The sequence below is a fragment of the Prionailurus bengalensis genome, chromosome E1 (genome assembly GCF_016509475.1).
Source record: "Prionailurus bengalensis isolate Pbe53 chromosome E1, Fcat_Pben_1.1_paternal_pri, whole genome shotgun sequence".
Lineage (NCBI taxonomy): Eukaryota > Metazoa > Chordata > Mammalia > Carnivora > Felidae > Prionailurus > Prionailurus bengalensis.
Genome location: NC_057347.1, coordinates 4,270,102 through 4,285,468, shown reverse-complemented (window position 1 = coordinate 4,285,468; position 15,367 = coordinate 4,270,102). Strand labels below are relative to the sequence as shown.

The 15,367-nt window shown below is 53.5% G+C and overlaps 1 protein-coding gene across 9 annotated transcripts in view; it reads left to right on the top strand.

Moving 5' to 3' along the window:
- The window catches only part of GAS7 (growth arrest specific 7), a 220,238-nt gene that overhangs the window by 167,725 nt on the left and 37,146 nt on the right, over positions 1-15,367 (top strand). For 8 of the 9 annotated variants that reach the window (XM_043583115.1, XM_043583121.1, XM_043583123.1 and 5 more), the window contains exons 4-5: positions 4,539-4,624; positions 13,796-13,849. In XM_043583115.1, coding sequence (XP_043439050.1) covers positions 4,539-4,624; positions 13,796-13,849 — 140 coding nt within the window. The remainder of the gene's footprint in view (positions 1-4,538; positions 4,625-13,795; positions 13,850-15,367) is intronic. The other variant, XM_043583119.1, reaches the window with a different exon arrangement.

Sequence of the window (15,367 nt, the reverse complement as noted above, 5' to 3'; positions counted from 1 at the left end):
CAAAGCATGCATTTGACCCACTACATGGTGACGTTTGCTTATTGTGGTGGTCCGGAACCCAACCCGCAATATCTCTGAGGTGTGCCTGTATTTAAACAGGCCTCGGGTAATAAAGCAGTGAATAATGGGGGCCACTGGTCCCAAACTCCTTGGACCATAAGACACTTCCCTTTCCCTTCACCGCCTCACATTTAGAACAAATGCCGCCGAGTTGCATGCCTGGGGAAACCCTGCGTTCCGCCATGTTGACTGTGTGAGGAGGGGTGGGCGTGCGGGGGTCATGAACAAGACCCCGGGGCTCCTGGGTTCCTTAAACTTGAGGAGAGAACTCAAGGGAGTTAGAAAAAAAGGGAGGGAGATTAGAAGGGGGGCTGTCCAGGGCTGAGTTTCTCACTTGGAAGGGTTAAGTCTACTCGTTGGGGTGCTCTAAGGGAACAGTGAGGCATGGAGGAGGGAGCTTTCTCTGCTGGGGGTTGGAGCTGGAGGGAAGCAGGGCCACTGACCCCATGGATTCTGGGCGACGGATGTTGCGGACTCTTTTCTGTTGCTTGGCGTCTCTCGGGAACTCTTGTCATGCCCCTCCTTTCTGTCTTTATCCACTTCCTCTCCGACGCCCCTGAAGGCCTCTTTCTTTCCCTTTCTACCCAAACACCCGTCCCCTCTTCTGATGCATCCCTCAAGCCCCCCTCTTTGTTTTTAACCGCCCACAACGAGGGATGAGACCTATACGTGCGTGTGTTTATATCTGTGCTGGAAATTATGAAAGTTACTACATAAGAGCTTCTGTTCCCTTTTTCTTCTCTTAAAAACAGCTGAAATGGGCATTTTCCTTTTTTCTTGTATCCCCAGAACGAATTGTGTCCCTTATGGTTATGAGTGATCATTGACCAATTTTATTTTATTCCACCTGCCCCCTGCTGCCCGGAGGCTGGAGGCCTCAAAAGCACCCACTTCTGGCCTCTAACTCTTGGTCAGCTGAGAGCCCAGAGGACTGGGAATAATCAGGAATGCTCGTGGGTAAGCCGTAACCGTTCAGATCTCCACCAAGCACTTTTTCTGAGTGTGCCTGGGACTGGGGGCCTGAAACACAGCAACACCAGGTCAGGGCAGAGCTGCCGGATGGAGAGAAATGGTTGGATGCAAAATTATTTTTTCTTTCCCGGTAATTGTTTTGACATGGGGAGTAATTAGCCAGCAGCTGACAGCTCAGAACCGAAGTGAGAACAAGAGAATGGATTAGGGACAGAATGCCCCTGCGTTAGGCAGTTCCTGGCTGGCGTTAATGTGGCAGACGGGGTGCCTGGGGGATGCTGGAAGCAGAAGACAGACAGGCGTATACTGAGGGTGCACGTTTAGGTGCTGTGAGGGGGTCAGTGGGGGTCAGAAGGGCAGCCCCTGGCCTCCAGGAGGCCCCCTGTAGGGACCCAACATCGTCAGAGGTGGTGACTGCTTCCAGGCTAAGACCTGCTCAGGTAAGAGTATACATATTTCGTGTTTGTAGTCAAACTGAACTGTGGCTCAGTTCTTCTGTTGTTTTAGGGTCAGGGTAATGCTGGCTTTGTGCAATAAACCGGGAAATTTGCCCCATGTTCCTAAAGCCAGGTGCGTTTTTTTTCTAGGATTTTCTTTGTCGAGCGTTTGAATGCATTTGCCCGTAAAACCATCTGGGTCCAGTGCCTTTTGGAGGGAGGTCATTTTTCAAAAGTTTTACTCATTTTGGTGTTTCTAGGGTCCTTTGAAGCCATTTTTAATCATTTGGGTCTTATGGAAGGTCGTGTATTTATTAGCACATAATTACAAATCACATGCTCTTGTATTTATAAAAAAATCTCTTACGAGATCTGCTTATGTGTTCTTTCTAATTCCACCTTCTGAGCATTCGTGCTCTCTCTCTGTCGCAAATTAGATGGGCTGACCTGCTTTTTTATTGCTGTGATTCCTCCCCCAGGCGCACACAAAGAGAACTTGCCTGAGTTGTGAATGTCATCCTGCTTCCTAACCAATTCATTTCTGTTGCTGTATTTACACCCCCTCCTCATGTTTTCCTTTGGTTAATTTTACTGGCTTTTAAAATTTTTTCTAAATTATTATTTTTTTATTTTTTTAATGTTTATTTTATTTTTGAGAAAAAGCACGAGCAGGAAAAAGGCAGAGAGAGAGAGAGAGACTCTGAGGCAGGCTCCAGTCTCCGAGCTGTCGGCACAGAGCCCGACGCGGGGCTCGAACCCACAAACCTTGAGATCATGACCTGAGCTGAAGTCAGATGCTTAACTGACTGAGCCACCCAGGCGCCCCTGGAAGGCATTTACTTAAATTTCCAAGTGTTTGGGAGTTAGAGGGATGGGGAATTTGATATTTGTTCTTTTGCTATTATCTGCTTTTACTCCTTTCTGGTCAAAGAATGTGGCCAACGTTCTTTATGCCTTTTGCGATTTACTGACACTTTATTTGTGGCTTAAATATGCCCAAATCATTTTTTTTTTTAAGTTTCTGTGGCTTGTTGGCAAAAGACGGTGCCTTTCTTTGTAGCGCATGATGTTTAATATCTAGTTGATTAAATTGCTGGGATAGCCTCACTTTTGTCCACTGCTCAGTTGCATACGGAAAGCGGTCCAGTTTTCCCCTGTTGTCTTAGTTTCTTTTTTTTTTTTTTTATTTTTTTTTCAACGTTTATTTATTTTTGGGACAGAGAGAGACAGAGCATGAACGGGGGAGAGGCAGAGAGAGAGGGAGACACAGAATCGGAAACAGGCTCCAGGCTCTGAGCCATCAGCCCAGAGCCTGACGCGGGGCTCGAACTCCCGGACCGCGAGATCGTGACCTGGCTGAAGTCGGATGCTTAACCGACTGCGCCACCCAGGCGCCCCTCCCCTGTTGTCTTTAGATGCTGTGCCACGTGAGTTTTATCCATTTCAGTCCTGTGCTGTTTGATAAGTAATAGTTCTCAAATGTTATGCCTTCATCGTGGGTTATATTTATCAGGGTAGGGACCTTCTTGGCATGGCTTATGCCAACTCGAGTGGATTCTCCTCGACGGCCCCCCAGCACCCTCCGATGCTCTTGGAAGCCCACCCCTTTAAGCTGGGGACTCATGGATAGCATCAGCATGTAACTAGCTGCCGAGGGGCATGTGTGCAGACCAGGACTGTGGCTGGCCCAGCGGGTTAATTTGTTTCTTGCTTCCCCAAGCCACCTCCCTGGGGGCCACCTCCGTGCCCAGTTTTCGGTAGCCTTCCTGTGTCTGTGCCCAGCATTCTTCCAGGGGATCAGACCACCCTGCAGATCACAGAGAAGCCTAGCTGTCCACGGGGGTCTGCCGAGTGGTCTGTGTTTCTGGTCGCAGGGGGTTATGGATTTGTTTTGTTTCTTACTGCAAATGGTAGAGAATGGGAGGCATCCCCCAGCGTGAAAAGGTCCTGCTTGGGGGCAGCCTCCATCACCCCATTGCTTGCTTCCAGCAAATCAGTAGGTGTCAGTGGCTTTCAGCCAGTCTGTCTCTTGCTTCTGGCCACATTCCAGGGCTCTCTCCACAAGAACCACATGTTGGACCCCACTTTGTAGGTCTTTGGTTCGACCCGCATGGTGGATATGTTGTTCCAAGCCCAGGGCGTAAGGGAGGCACGCTTCTCTGGTCTCCAGAGATCACACAGGCTTGGGGTTCAGGGTGACTGGATTCGGGGACAGAAGCAGTGACCTGCTGTCTCTCCATCTATACCCCTCTCTCCTTTTCACAAGTTACTCCATAACTCACAGCTCCTTTCGGCAAATACTGTCTCATTTGATTTTCTTTTTTAAAAACTATTTTGAAAATGTTTATTCATTTTTGAGAGAGAGAGAGAGAGAGAGAGAGAGAGAGAGAGAGAGACAGAGCACGAGCGGGGGAGGGGCAGAGAGCGAGGGAGACACAGAATCGGAAGCAGGCTCCAGGCTCCAAGCCATCAGCCCAGAGCCCGACGCGGGGCTCGAACCCACGGACCGCGAGATCATGACCTGAGCCAAAGTCGGACGCTCAACCGACTGAGCCACCCAGGCGGCCTGTGTCTTGTGTGATTTTCATGCCAACAGGGTAGGTTTGGAGATTGGGGAGCATTGTCCCCATTTTCCAGATCCAGAAACTGAGGCTCACCGAGCTCAGTAAGCTCCACGTAACCACGAACCGCAGGCAGGTAGTGGACGGGCCACCTGACTCTGTGGAAGGAGGCTGGACCCTTGACGGGCACCAGTGGCCACAACTGATGTGGCACTTTCGGTGACGGCTGTTAGACTCTCGTGACCCCACCTCCCATTTCAGCACGTCCCCTGCTGGTTCAGGAAGAAATGTGGTTACCCCAAGAGTTCCGCCACTGGGTGCTGGGGATTAGAGAGATGTGTGCCAGCCTTTTCTGGCTCCGTGAATACCGGTAAGATCCCGAGAGATGGTCCCAGCCGTGCGAGACGTCTCAGAGCCAGGCAGGAGAAGGAAGGGGCTGTGGTTACAGGCAGCCGGTGTTGCCCGCCTGTGGCCAGCGCAGCTTCTGAGCCGTGTTTCTCTCCCGCAGTGAATGGATACCACGCGGCAGGGACCCCAGCGCACCCTCCCGAGACTGCCCACATGAGTGTCCGAAAATCCACCGGTGATTCCCAGGTAAGGGGTCCTGTGACGGGAGGTAGTGGGGGGGGGTCAGTCATGCAGGGCCGGGGGGCTGTCGTCAAGACGGTGCGTCCCGGGGGTCCGGGGGACGGCAGTGCAGGTCTGGTTGGTATAGAAAGCGGTTGGTGTATCTGGGTCGTTCCCACGTGCCATGATTGGAGGAAAGCGGGTGATTGTGCCTTGCTGGTTTTCTCTAGGACTTGCAGGCGGCTGGGGGCGGGGGGTGATTTTGGTGGATCGTAGGGCACAGGGTTCCATCCTGCCGTCTGGATTCCTGTTACGTAGAGTCTAGGTTTCCGTCGCTTTGCGAGTATGGATGGGGCCGGGCGATTTCCCTTCTTCTGTGCACCCCCTCCCCACCCCCACGTGAAATTTGTTCTCATACTTAATAATCTAGCACAGAGACCACAGTAGGATGGGAGCACATGGGGGAAAGGCTTAAGATTCCCATCCTGGCTTCTCCATCACCACATCCGTTGGCATTTATGCAGACACACGTCTGTACCTTTCCCGTGTCACAGGTGAGGCCACGGAGTCTTAGACCCCTCAGGTGACTCAGGCAGGTTCACACGGTTACCAAGTGATCAGACCGGACTCTGACGCCGAGCCCCGGGGTGCTCCTAGTTTGCGTTAAGCTGTGTCCGAGGAACGAAGGATCGGCTTGTTCTAATCTGTCCGTAAGTTCTGTCCAGAAGATGTTCTGAGTGAAGGCCCCAGGGTCCACCAGTCCTTTCCAGGAGCTCCTCTGCCAGGCCCCAGGGGTGAAGATGGCCGTGGTGATACCTGTGTTGGCTGCTGTGCGGGATGACCGTGGCCGCTTACCCCAACAGCGGGTGCCACGTGCCCTTCCGAGCAAGGCCTTGTGATCTGTTGCTGAGCTCAGCCGAGCTGTGACACTTGGCAGTCACACAGACAGGAGTGTTCATTTTTGGAAACTTTGTTCGGTCGGGCCCAGGTTAATTCAGCTAACGCTCTGGGAAAGAAATCGGACGTCCGTCTGGGCCAAGGCTTCTCCCCTTTTGACGGACTTCCTCATCACCCAGGCCTCTTGTTAAAAATGTAGGTTCTGGGGCGCCTGGGTGGCTCAGTCGACTTTGGCTCAGGTCATGATCTCGCGGTTCGTGGGTTCGAGCCCTGCGTCGGGCTCTGTGCTGATGTCTCAGAGCCCGGAGCCTGCTTCGGATTCTGTGTCTCCCTCTCTCTCTGCCCCTCCCCGGCTCGCGCTCTCTCTCTCTCTCAAAAATGAATAAACATTTTTAAAAATGTAGATTCTGATTCAGAAGGTCTAGGAGGGACCCTGAAGTTCTGTGTTTCCAACCAGTCCCCGGATGATGCTGATGATGTAGGTCAGGGGACCACGACTTTAGCCGCGAGGACCCGGGCACAGACGATAGGACACAGCATGTGAACGTAACCGCTTTGCTCCCCTGCTCACGGCACACGTCCCTCCCAGCCCTGGCACTGTGTGTTTTCTGCTGAGCCCCCAAACTGCCTCTGCCGATCCATGTGGGACGAACCTGACTTTTACCACCCGGCTGCATGGTGATTTCTGAAGACCTCAGCTTAGGTCCTTCTCCGCTGTAACAGAACGGAAAAAGCTGGTGTTGGCTTGGGTGCATCAAGAAGAATATTGGAAACATCCCCCCGCCCCCGTCATTCTTGCTTCTTTCTCTGACAGAACATAGTACCCCCCACCCCCAAATACAGTGACGTTATTACTAAACCTTTTTGTTTTTTAACGTATATGGATATAACCATCTCAGAAGCTGACTTTTGACCCAGGAATTTCACCCTCCAGTATCTGTGCTCGGAACACATCCCGGGATTCTGATTTGTGTGCGAAGCATCATTTACGGCACTACCCGTGTTGGGCCCAACCTAACTATCTAACAACACGGGACGGGTAAAAATGGATTTTGGCACTGAATATCCATCCATCCTGCTATGTCATGCAGACATGAGCAAGCCCTTTTCTGAAGAATATATAATGATTCAGGGAAATGCAGAGAGAACATGATAGTTGGGGGGTGGGGGGAAGCACGCACACGTCTCAAAAATAAATAACTAATAACTAATAACTTTAAAAAAATTTTTTTTAATTTTTTTTTAACGTTTATTTATTTTTGGGACAGAGAGAGACAGAGCATGAATGGGGGAGGGGCAGAGAGAGAGGGAGACACAGAATCAGAAACAGGCTCCAGGCTCCGAGCCATCAGCCCAGAGCCGACGGGGGGGGGGGGGTGGGGGGGGGTGGGGGGTGGGCTCGAACTCACGCGAGATCACTCGAGATCTCGCGAGATCGTGAACTCACGGACCGCGAGATCGTGACCTGGCCGAAGTCGGACGCTTAACCGACTGCGCCACCCAGGCGCCCCCCAAAAATTTTTTTTTAAAGGGGCCCCTGGGTGTCTGTCGGTTAAGCATCCAACTTCAGCTCCGGTCATGATCTCGCACTCACAAGTCCGAGCTCTGTGCCGACAGCTCGGAGCCTGGAGCCTGCTTGGGATTCACTCTCTCCCTCTCTCTCTGCCCCTCCCCCCGCTTGCATATGCACACACATGCTGTCTCTCGAAATAAATAAAGTTAAAAAAAAAAAAAAAGAAAAGAAAAGAAAAGGAATTGTCCAGTTAGAAAATACACATGGTGTTGAGGTTGAGAAACCTTGGCCTAAGGTACTTTTTGTTTTCTCTGCACTTTGCAGTATTTTTCGCATTGCCTAGAATGAGTATGTTTTACTTTAATGGAAGGCAGACACAGTGAGCAGTGGTAGAAACCAGGTTCTGGTCCCTGGGGACGCAGAGCAGGCCAGCTCTGGAGACCCCGGCCCGGACGGGCCGTGACTGCTGAGGGGCAGGTGGAAATTGAGTGTGTATTCTTTTTTGGACGGTAACGTTGAGCGTTGATGTGTCATCAGAGTAACAAAAATAGGGGGCGCCTGGGTGGCTCAGTCGGTTAAGCGTCTGACTCCATTTTGGCTCGGGTCATGATCTCATGGTTCGTGAGATCGAGTCCCGTGGAGGGCTCTGCACTGACCGCACAGAGCGCTTAGGATTCTCTCTCTCCCGCTCTCTCTGCCCTTCCGCGCCCCCTCCCCCCTTCAAAAATGTTAAAAAAATGTCTTTAAGTAACAAAAATAAATAACAGTGCGTGGAGAGAGCAAATACGCAGTGGTTCACCGCTTCCCACGACTGGAATGTAGCGTGTTGGTTTTTTTTTTTAGGCAGTGGAAGGATTCTAGAAGGCGCTGGTTTCCCACAAAGGTGCTTGGGGCCAATCACAGAAAGAGGATGAGTTTTATTGTTTACAGAGCCAGCAAGCTATCCCCAAAGTAAACAGGGCGCTCTTTGACATGCAAAGTATTACTCACTCTATCCCTGTGAATTATAATGAACAGCAATTAGGACTTTGTAATACCTGGAGAGTGAATGAATGAGCAAAGGAACACATGGCCGGTGGAGATACAGGGTAGGGGGCTGGGCCAAGCAGCTTGCCCAGGGTTTGCTCAAAGCCCTCTATGGTTTTGTTTTGTTTTGTTTTGTTTTGTTTTGTTTTGTTTTTAATTTTTTTTTTCAACGTTTATTTATTTTTGGGACAGAGAGAGACAGAGCATGAACGGGGAAGGGGCAGAGAGAGAGGGAGACACAGAATCGGAAGTAGGCTCCAGGCTCTGAGCCATCAGCCCAGAGCCTGACGCGGGGCTCGAACTCACGGACCGCGAGATCGTGACCTGGCTGAAGTCGGACGCTTAACCGACTGCGCCACCCAGGTGCCCCTGGTTTTGTTTTGTTTTGTTTTGTTTTGTTTTGTTTTGTTTTGTTTTGTTTTGTTTTTTCTGTTCTCTGCTCCTCCTTAAGCAGGCTAATCAGGGAGATTAGAATGTTGGGGGTGGGGAGTGCATACCTGATCTTCCCAGGCCACCAGGAATGTGTCCCCCACCGTGCCCCCGTCGTGGACAGGACTGATGCAGGCTGGGTGCCTGCCTGGTCCTCCCCAAGTCCTGGGAGACCAGATGGCCCGGCACAGGTGGTGGTGGCCTGGTGCCACCTAGTGGAAGTTTTCCAGCCTGCAGCCTTGGGATGGGCTGCCGGGGTATTGGATAAATGGGGTCCACCTGATTGCTAGGCTGGGGTGTCAGAGGCTGATAGTCTTACTGGCCTTTGTTGGAAGCACATCCTGGTCTGTCCCCTGCCTGCCCGCCTGTGATGGGCTCCCTCTCGGATCCCTGTGCAGGTGGGGTGGGGGTCACACAAGGGATCTGCCCCTGGAGCCCAGGCCCTTTGGTGGCCAAAGTTGTTCTGGCTTCCCATGAGCATCCCCCAGGAAGACCCAGGAGAGGAGACAGGGGCTGGGACCAAAGGCTTGGAAACTGAAGGGTCCCACCGGAGAAGGGAGTTTGAGGTAGACTCCTCTACCCGGTGGGGCTTCCCTTGAGCCCAGCAACACATGTTGCATTGAGTGTCTCCTCCTTGGCCAGGCATTGACTCGCAGGCACATAGCCCAGCCCCTGCCTTGCTGGAGAAGGCACGAGATAAACAAGTGTTTCGTGTCAGCAGTGGTACCGGCTGGAGGGAAGTGTGTGTCCCTGGGACCTGGCCGGTGGCGGTCAGTGATGGCAGAAACGTCAGTGATGGGCTTTGTAGGAGAAAGTGCGTAAGCTAAGACTGGGCAGATGAGTGAGGGTTTAGCCTGGCACAGGGTGGTGGTGGGAACAGCCTTCCAGGTGGAGGGAACAGCACATGCGGATAGCCGGAAGGGGAAAGAGGGCAGTGGTTTCAGAGAATCCACAGCGGCCGAGTGGGGCTGTGGTTTACAGGCTCAGCAGGTGTCAGGAGGGCGGAAGGTGGGGCCGGCCGAGTCTGCACAGGCCTGCTGTGAGGGGCTTGGGTTTTATTCTGACGGTACAGGGAAGCCATCGAGAGGCTTCATTCTGGATCCCGCCTGCCGAGGAGGTAGGGCTGGGAGACGGGGTCAGAAGACGTGCAAAGTCTGGGTTTGCATGGCAGTTGTGAACGTACAATGCAGTCCACCCAGCTCTACCTTTGTGGGTGACCACCCTTGTGGGTCCTCACCGCATGGTAACAGCAGAGTGGCCCCGGGCCAGAGAGGAGGAAACCAGGCTGGGGAGGGACTCTTAAAAAAGGAGAGAAACTTTCCAGAATCCTAGGCAAAGGACATTTAAAAACAAACACACTTTAAATGGAGTGCCTGGGTGGCTCAGTCGGTTAAGCATCCGTCCCTTGATTTCATCTCAGGTCATGATCTCGTGGTTCGCAGGCGCTGAGCCTGCTTGGGATTCTCTGTCTGTCTGTCTCTCTCTGCCCCTCCCCTGATCTCTCTCTCAAAATAAATAAACTTTTAAAATAAATAAATAAATAAATAAATAAACTTTTATTATGGACACTGGCAACATCCCAAGGCTAAAGTCCATTCCACTTTTACGGGTGGATACATTGGTTGCTGTATCTTTTTACTCTGTTCCTCTCTCTCCGGAGATGTAATTCATCCAGTCATTTACAACGTACAGTGTTGCGCGACCATCAGTAACAATCCATTTGAGAGCCCTTTGATCACCCTGGAAAGAATCCCCAAAAGTCTTGGGCACCCACTAATCTGCTTTCTGCCTGTCTCTGTAGGTGAGCCTCTTTTCTTCTGGACATTTCATAGAAGTGAAAAGGCACCATGCAGGGCCTCCGTGTGTCTGGCTTCTTTCACTCACAACAATGTTTCAAGGTCTGCGAATGTTGCAAATGGAGTGACACTGTGTTCCTTTCCCCGGGGCCACGTAGTATCCCATCCTGTGGACTCACCATTTTATCTCATCTACGGCTTTAGCTCCTTTTAATCTAGACTGTATTTTCCCCACACATTTGTTCTTTCTGTCTTGCCCCTCGGTAGCTGTTTGTGGGAAGAGCCCAGGTCAGTTGCAGAGTGACCCTGATGCATTATCTACTTCCTTTCTTCTGCTTAGATTCAGGGTTAGCAGTTTTGGCAAAGGTTTCTACCTCCTGGGGCTTCTCAGGTTAGCACCCCTCCAGCGATGCTGAGTTTGAGCTCCCGGTGAATGCGATGGCCCCTTTGCAAGGGCGCATTTTCCCTTTCTGATTAGCCAGTAATCTGGGGGTGGGGGAACGGTAAGGGTGATACTGTTCCTCAGTGCTTCAGCATCCTTGGTGACCGTGGCCTGGATCCCTTTTGGCTTTGGGGTTTGCAAATGGTAATTTTCTGATTCCTTAACCATTTTTAGGGGCATTCTTCCATAAAGAAATACCACATACACCCCCCGCCCCCTTTGCTGCCTTTTAAGTTACTCGTTTTCGGTCGTTATTCACGATCATGCCCAAATTGTCCCAAATTTGGCTTGTTGGACCCTCTCTCTGCTGGCGCCTGGGTCCTTTGGTGAGACCACATTGTTCTTTGCCCTGTTTCTTCCCTCCCAGAACAACTGAATGTGCCAGATGTGTCTGGCATCTGGAATGAGCCATTTCTCCAAGCGACTCGTTTCCTTTTAGTATGGAATAGTATTTAGAAGCCAGCTTCTGGCTAGTAGGTGTTCTCCCTGTGATGGAGGTGTAATTCCTTCCGGGCCCTTTTGTGAAGTGCTACAGGTGTGTGTGTGTGTGGATGTGTGTGATGTGTGGATGTGTGGACACGTATATATATATGTATATAGTGCGTGTATATGATGCATGTGTATGTAGGTGATGTTGGGACAGTAGGCACGGACCACTGGCAGCAAGGACAGAGCCTGAGCTGCCTGGAAGGGCTTGGCGTCACCCTGCTCAGCCCTGGCTGAGACTGAGCATCCAGGAGGGCAGAGAGGGCGGGGGAGGGGGGGCAGAGGACCCCTCCCCCCCATTGTCAGTGCCATTACTTGCACTCCTGTCCTGGTCCCAGTTACAGGGAGGAGGGCCACCTCTGTGTCTGGCTCCATTCCACAGAGCCTTGGACACAGTGGTCCCCAGGTCAGTGACTGTGGATGATGATCTTTCTTGACCCCTGTGGAGCCACCTGGAAAACAAGAGATTGTCCCTGGTCTCAAAGTGGGGAGCCGGCAGAATATCGAGAAAAGCGAGACTCAGCCGTAGGCTCCAGTGTCACTTGCCTTGTGACCCTAGACAAATGAGTTCGTTTCCGCAAGCCTCAGTATCCCCATCTGTGCAACGGAGGCGGTGCCTCTGAATTCGCGGGGTCTGGGAGGATTACGCAGGTTTGAGTATGTCTGATGCCTAGGCTGGTGTCTCCCTCCTTCTGAGTTTCCCCCCTCGTCCCCGTCGTCAGCATCGATACGGAGACTGGTTGCTAGTGCATTAGCTGACATCCTGGTGGGTGAGAGCTCGGAGTGTGGTGGCAGTTGTGTGTCGATGGTGGGGAGAATCCATGCTGGGGTGTCCCCTTCCCCTTTCCCCTCCCCGGCATGGGTTTGTTTGGCCAGTGCCTCTGAGTGGATGAACCTGCGAGAGACCCCCGCACCTGCCCCAGGATAGTGGCACTCGAGCTCCAGCCACGTGGCCTCGGTCTTCCTCCCAATTTGGGCACATGCCCTGGGCGACCACTGATGGCTCGAGACGATCCGGGGGAAGGTCGTGCATCGTTGCTCTGGAAATGTCTGGGGAAGCTGTGGCTGGTCACACGCTTGAGCCGGTGCGGCTGCCATAGTGAGGGAGCCTGGATGAATGACACCACGTAGATCAGTGTGTCCCCAGGGGAGGCCCCCAGACTCTGCTTCAGAGGCGCTGGCCCACCTAATTGCTGCCGGCTCAGCTCCGGGGGGTGCGGCCGGGATCCAATTTGGGGCCAATGCCTGTTAATTCTGATGTCCTCCAAAGCTTGTGGACCGTCGATAGCAACCGGTGAAATCGAGGCTCAGAGGAGGCCCGTGGCTTGGCAGGGTGTCCAGACTACTGAGTTTATTTCCTCGCCCGGGACATGACCGATCTATAGAGTTCTTTTAGCTGGACGGTCAGAGGGCATCCGCTTCCATTAACGGACTTCCCTTACCAGCCCAGGTCGATCTGGACGGGAGTAAAGGAATGAGGGAACCACAAACAGGGACTAAGTCAAGCTCCCTGTTTTGTGTGGTGAGCAGCTGAGATCCTGAGGCAGAGCTGACCCCTACCCCCGCCCCGCCACCCCACCGATGCTCATCCTTGCCGGTGGTCCGGGCTTCGCTGGCCCGGGATGGGGGGCTGCTGGTTCCCTGAGGCTGCGTGGAGGGACGTCTCTCTCTGAGCCTTTTCTAGGAAGTGTCAACAACCACGTCCTTAAGTTTCACTAGAGAAAGAAGGCCGTGGGTCCCACGTCATGTGTGCACCCCACGCACGTGTGGCTCAGGACAGTCTGGGACCCTGTTGACTCGTTAATGTAACTGCTGATCGTGGGGCAGTGACGACCCAGGATCGACCTGCCCCTTTAGGCTCCTGTGTGACCCATGTCGTGTTTTCAGCTTAGGAATCCTTAATTTTCTGCACCAGGACCATCCTAGGACCGGGGCAAGATGTTGAGGACCTGGGGACGGAGGCATTCGGGACCCTAGTTTGCTTGCAGGCAACAGGAAAACATAAAAAGGCAATCCAGAGCCTGAATGAATAAGAGCCTCAACTCGCCTCTGCCGAGAAATCCCTCCTGCCTCCCTCCCACGTCACGGAGGTGGCCGAGCCCGCCCCCCCTCACCCCGCCAGCCGTGCACGTTCCGCGGCTTGAGGATTGGACATGTCGGACCCTGGGGATTCAGAATAAGATGTCATGGGGGTGGTGGCCTGCTTTAACTCTCTGTTCTCGGGTGGCTTCTGCGGGTTCGGGCAGCAGGCGGACCGGTCTGCCAGCAGAGGGCAGCTGAGGGGTTAACTGCCCGAATCAGGAACTGGGAGAAGAGGAGGGAGACCTGGTTTGGAGCTGTGCGGGAGGCTTCCTCCTGTTTGCCTTCAAAGCAGGGGGGCCCCCCCCGGAGCAGTGTGGGGTCCGGGCCACCCCTGCCTGCCCTCTTCCAGAACATGGTGACTTAAGGGTTAATGGCAGCCTGAGCATCCGCCCCCCCCCCACAACATCCCCAGCAAGGGGCCTCCACTCACCCCCCCCCCCCCCGCCGCCTTCGGGGAGCCCGAACAGAAAGCGCAAACGTCCAGGATGGAGAACAGCTTTGATGATGTTTCTTGCCTGTCTCCCCAGAACCTGGGATCCTCGTCACCAGGCAAAAAGCAAAACAAGGAGAACACCATCACGGTAAGTGACTCCCCGCTGGGTGCTGCTCCCAGGTTGGGCAGGTTGGGCGAGCTCTGGGGCTTTCTGCCATGCTGGGTGGTTGCCATGGCAATGTGGACCGCTGAGCTGAGCGGAAGCCCAGCCTGGAAACTGGGGAGTTCCAGAGCTTGGATGTAGCCGAAATGCCCCCCTGCCTCCCCCACCCCCGCCCTCCACCCTGACCCTTCTGTTGATTTCACTCCGGATGACCGATGATGACCGAGCGCAGGCTTGGTGGGATCAATGCAGAAGCCGTGGCGGGCGGGGCGGGGGGGGGGGGTGGTTGGAAGGGGAGTGGGCCATACTCCGCCTAAGCGACATGACATGTAAATTACACCCACTGGGGCTTGCTTTCACGCAGGGTGACTTCTAGAAGGTACCAAAGTTAAAAACAAGAGAAAGCACCCTAAGAATAGAGTTCCTGACGGGAGCAGGCGGCTCCTGCCTGGGGTGGCCAGACCGCCTCCTGGGGCTCTTGCAGAAGCCCGCCAAGCTCCCACGTGCAGGCTGAGGAGGGCACCCCTCTACACACACACACACACACACACACACACACACACACACCAGCCGCATGTTGGGGGCAGATGCATCGTCCGGCTGCTCAGACAGCCAAGGGCTCGGAGACGTGAGAAGTGTGGTCCTGGGTTTGCTGTTTGGACACAGGTGCCCCAGAGCCGGGAATGGGGACCTGCTCTCCTGGGCTCCGTCTGTCACAGGCAGCTCTGAGCCGTTCTGACCACCCCCACGGAGATGACCCCGACAGTGGGTATGCCTTCCCTGGCTGGTGGAGGCTGCAAATCCTGCTTTGGAGGAAAGAGAGGTTTGCATGCACAACGACATCAGTAGCAACAGTTGCTGCCCCTTTGGTGTGCACTTACTATGCACCAGTAGTGTTCCGAGCGGCTCATTTCGCTCTCCGCTCACTGTGTGAGGGGGAGGGGACAGAACCAGTGTTGTGAACAAGGGGTCTGAAGCCAGAGGGTCCGTTACAGCACCTGCGAGCTGCACGGCAGCCCGGGACAAGTGTCTCTGCCCCTTTGGGTCTCAGTGTCCACGTCTGTACAATGGGGAGATGGTGGGTGTCTGAGCCTCGGGGATCGTGTGCAGACTAAATGAGTCTGTACACAGAAAGCACTTAGAACAGAGCTTGTAGTCAGTGCTCTGTGTCCAGTCGCCTTCTCGACCCGGTTTACAGATGAGGAAACTGAGGCACACAGCCATATACCTCTCCCGGCTGGGAAGCATCGGGATTCGAGACCTGTGCTGTCACCTCCTGAGAGCGGGGCCTGAGTCCAGGGCAGATCTCCTGAGGGCATCTTCCTGCCACTTTAGGGTGCCATCAACTGCCCCAGAGCAAGGCAGAAGCCCCTAAAGTTCCCTGAAACGGGGAAAGAGGAAGAAGGCGGGGAGCGTATGTGGGAATTGTGGAAGAGAATTCCAAAGCCGAAATGGAAAGCGGAAAGCAGTTGCCTGGAAGGGGGAGACAGTCTCAGGCCCCAG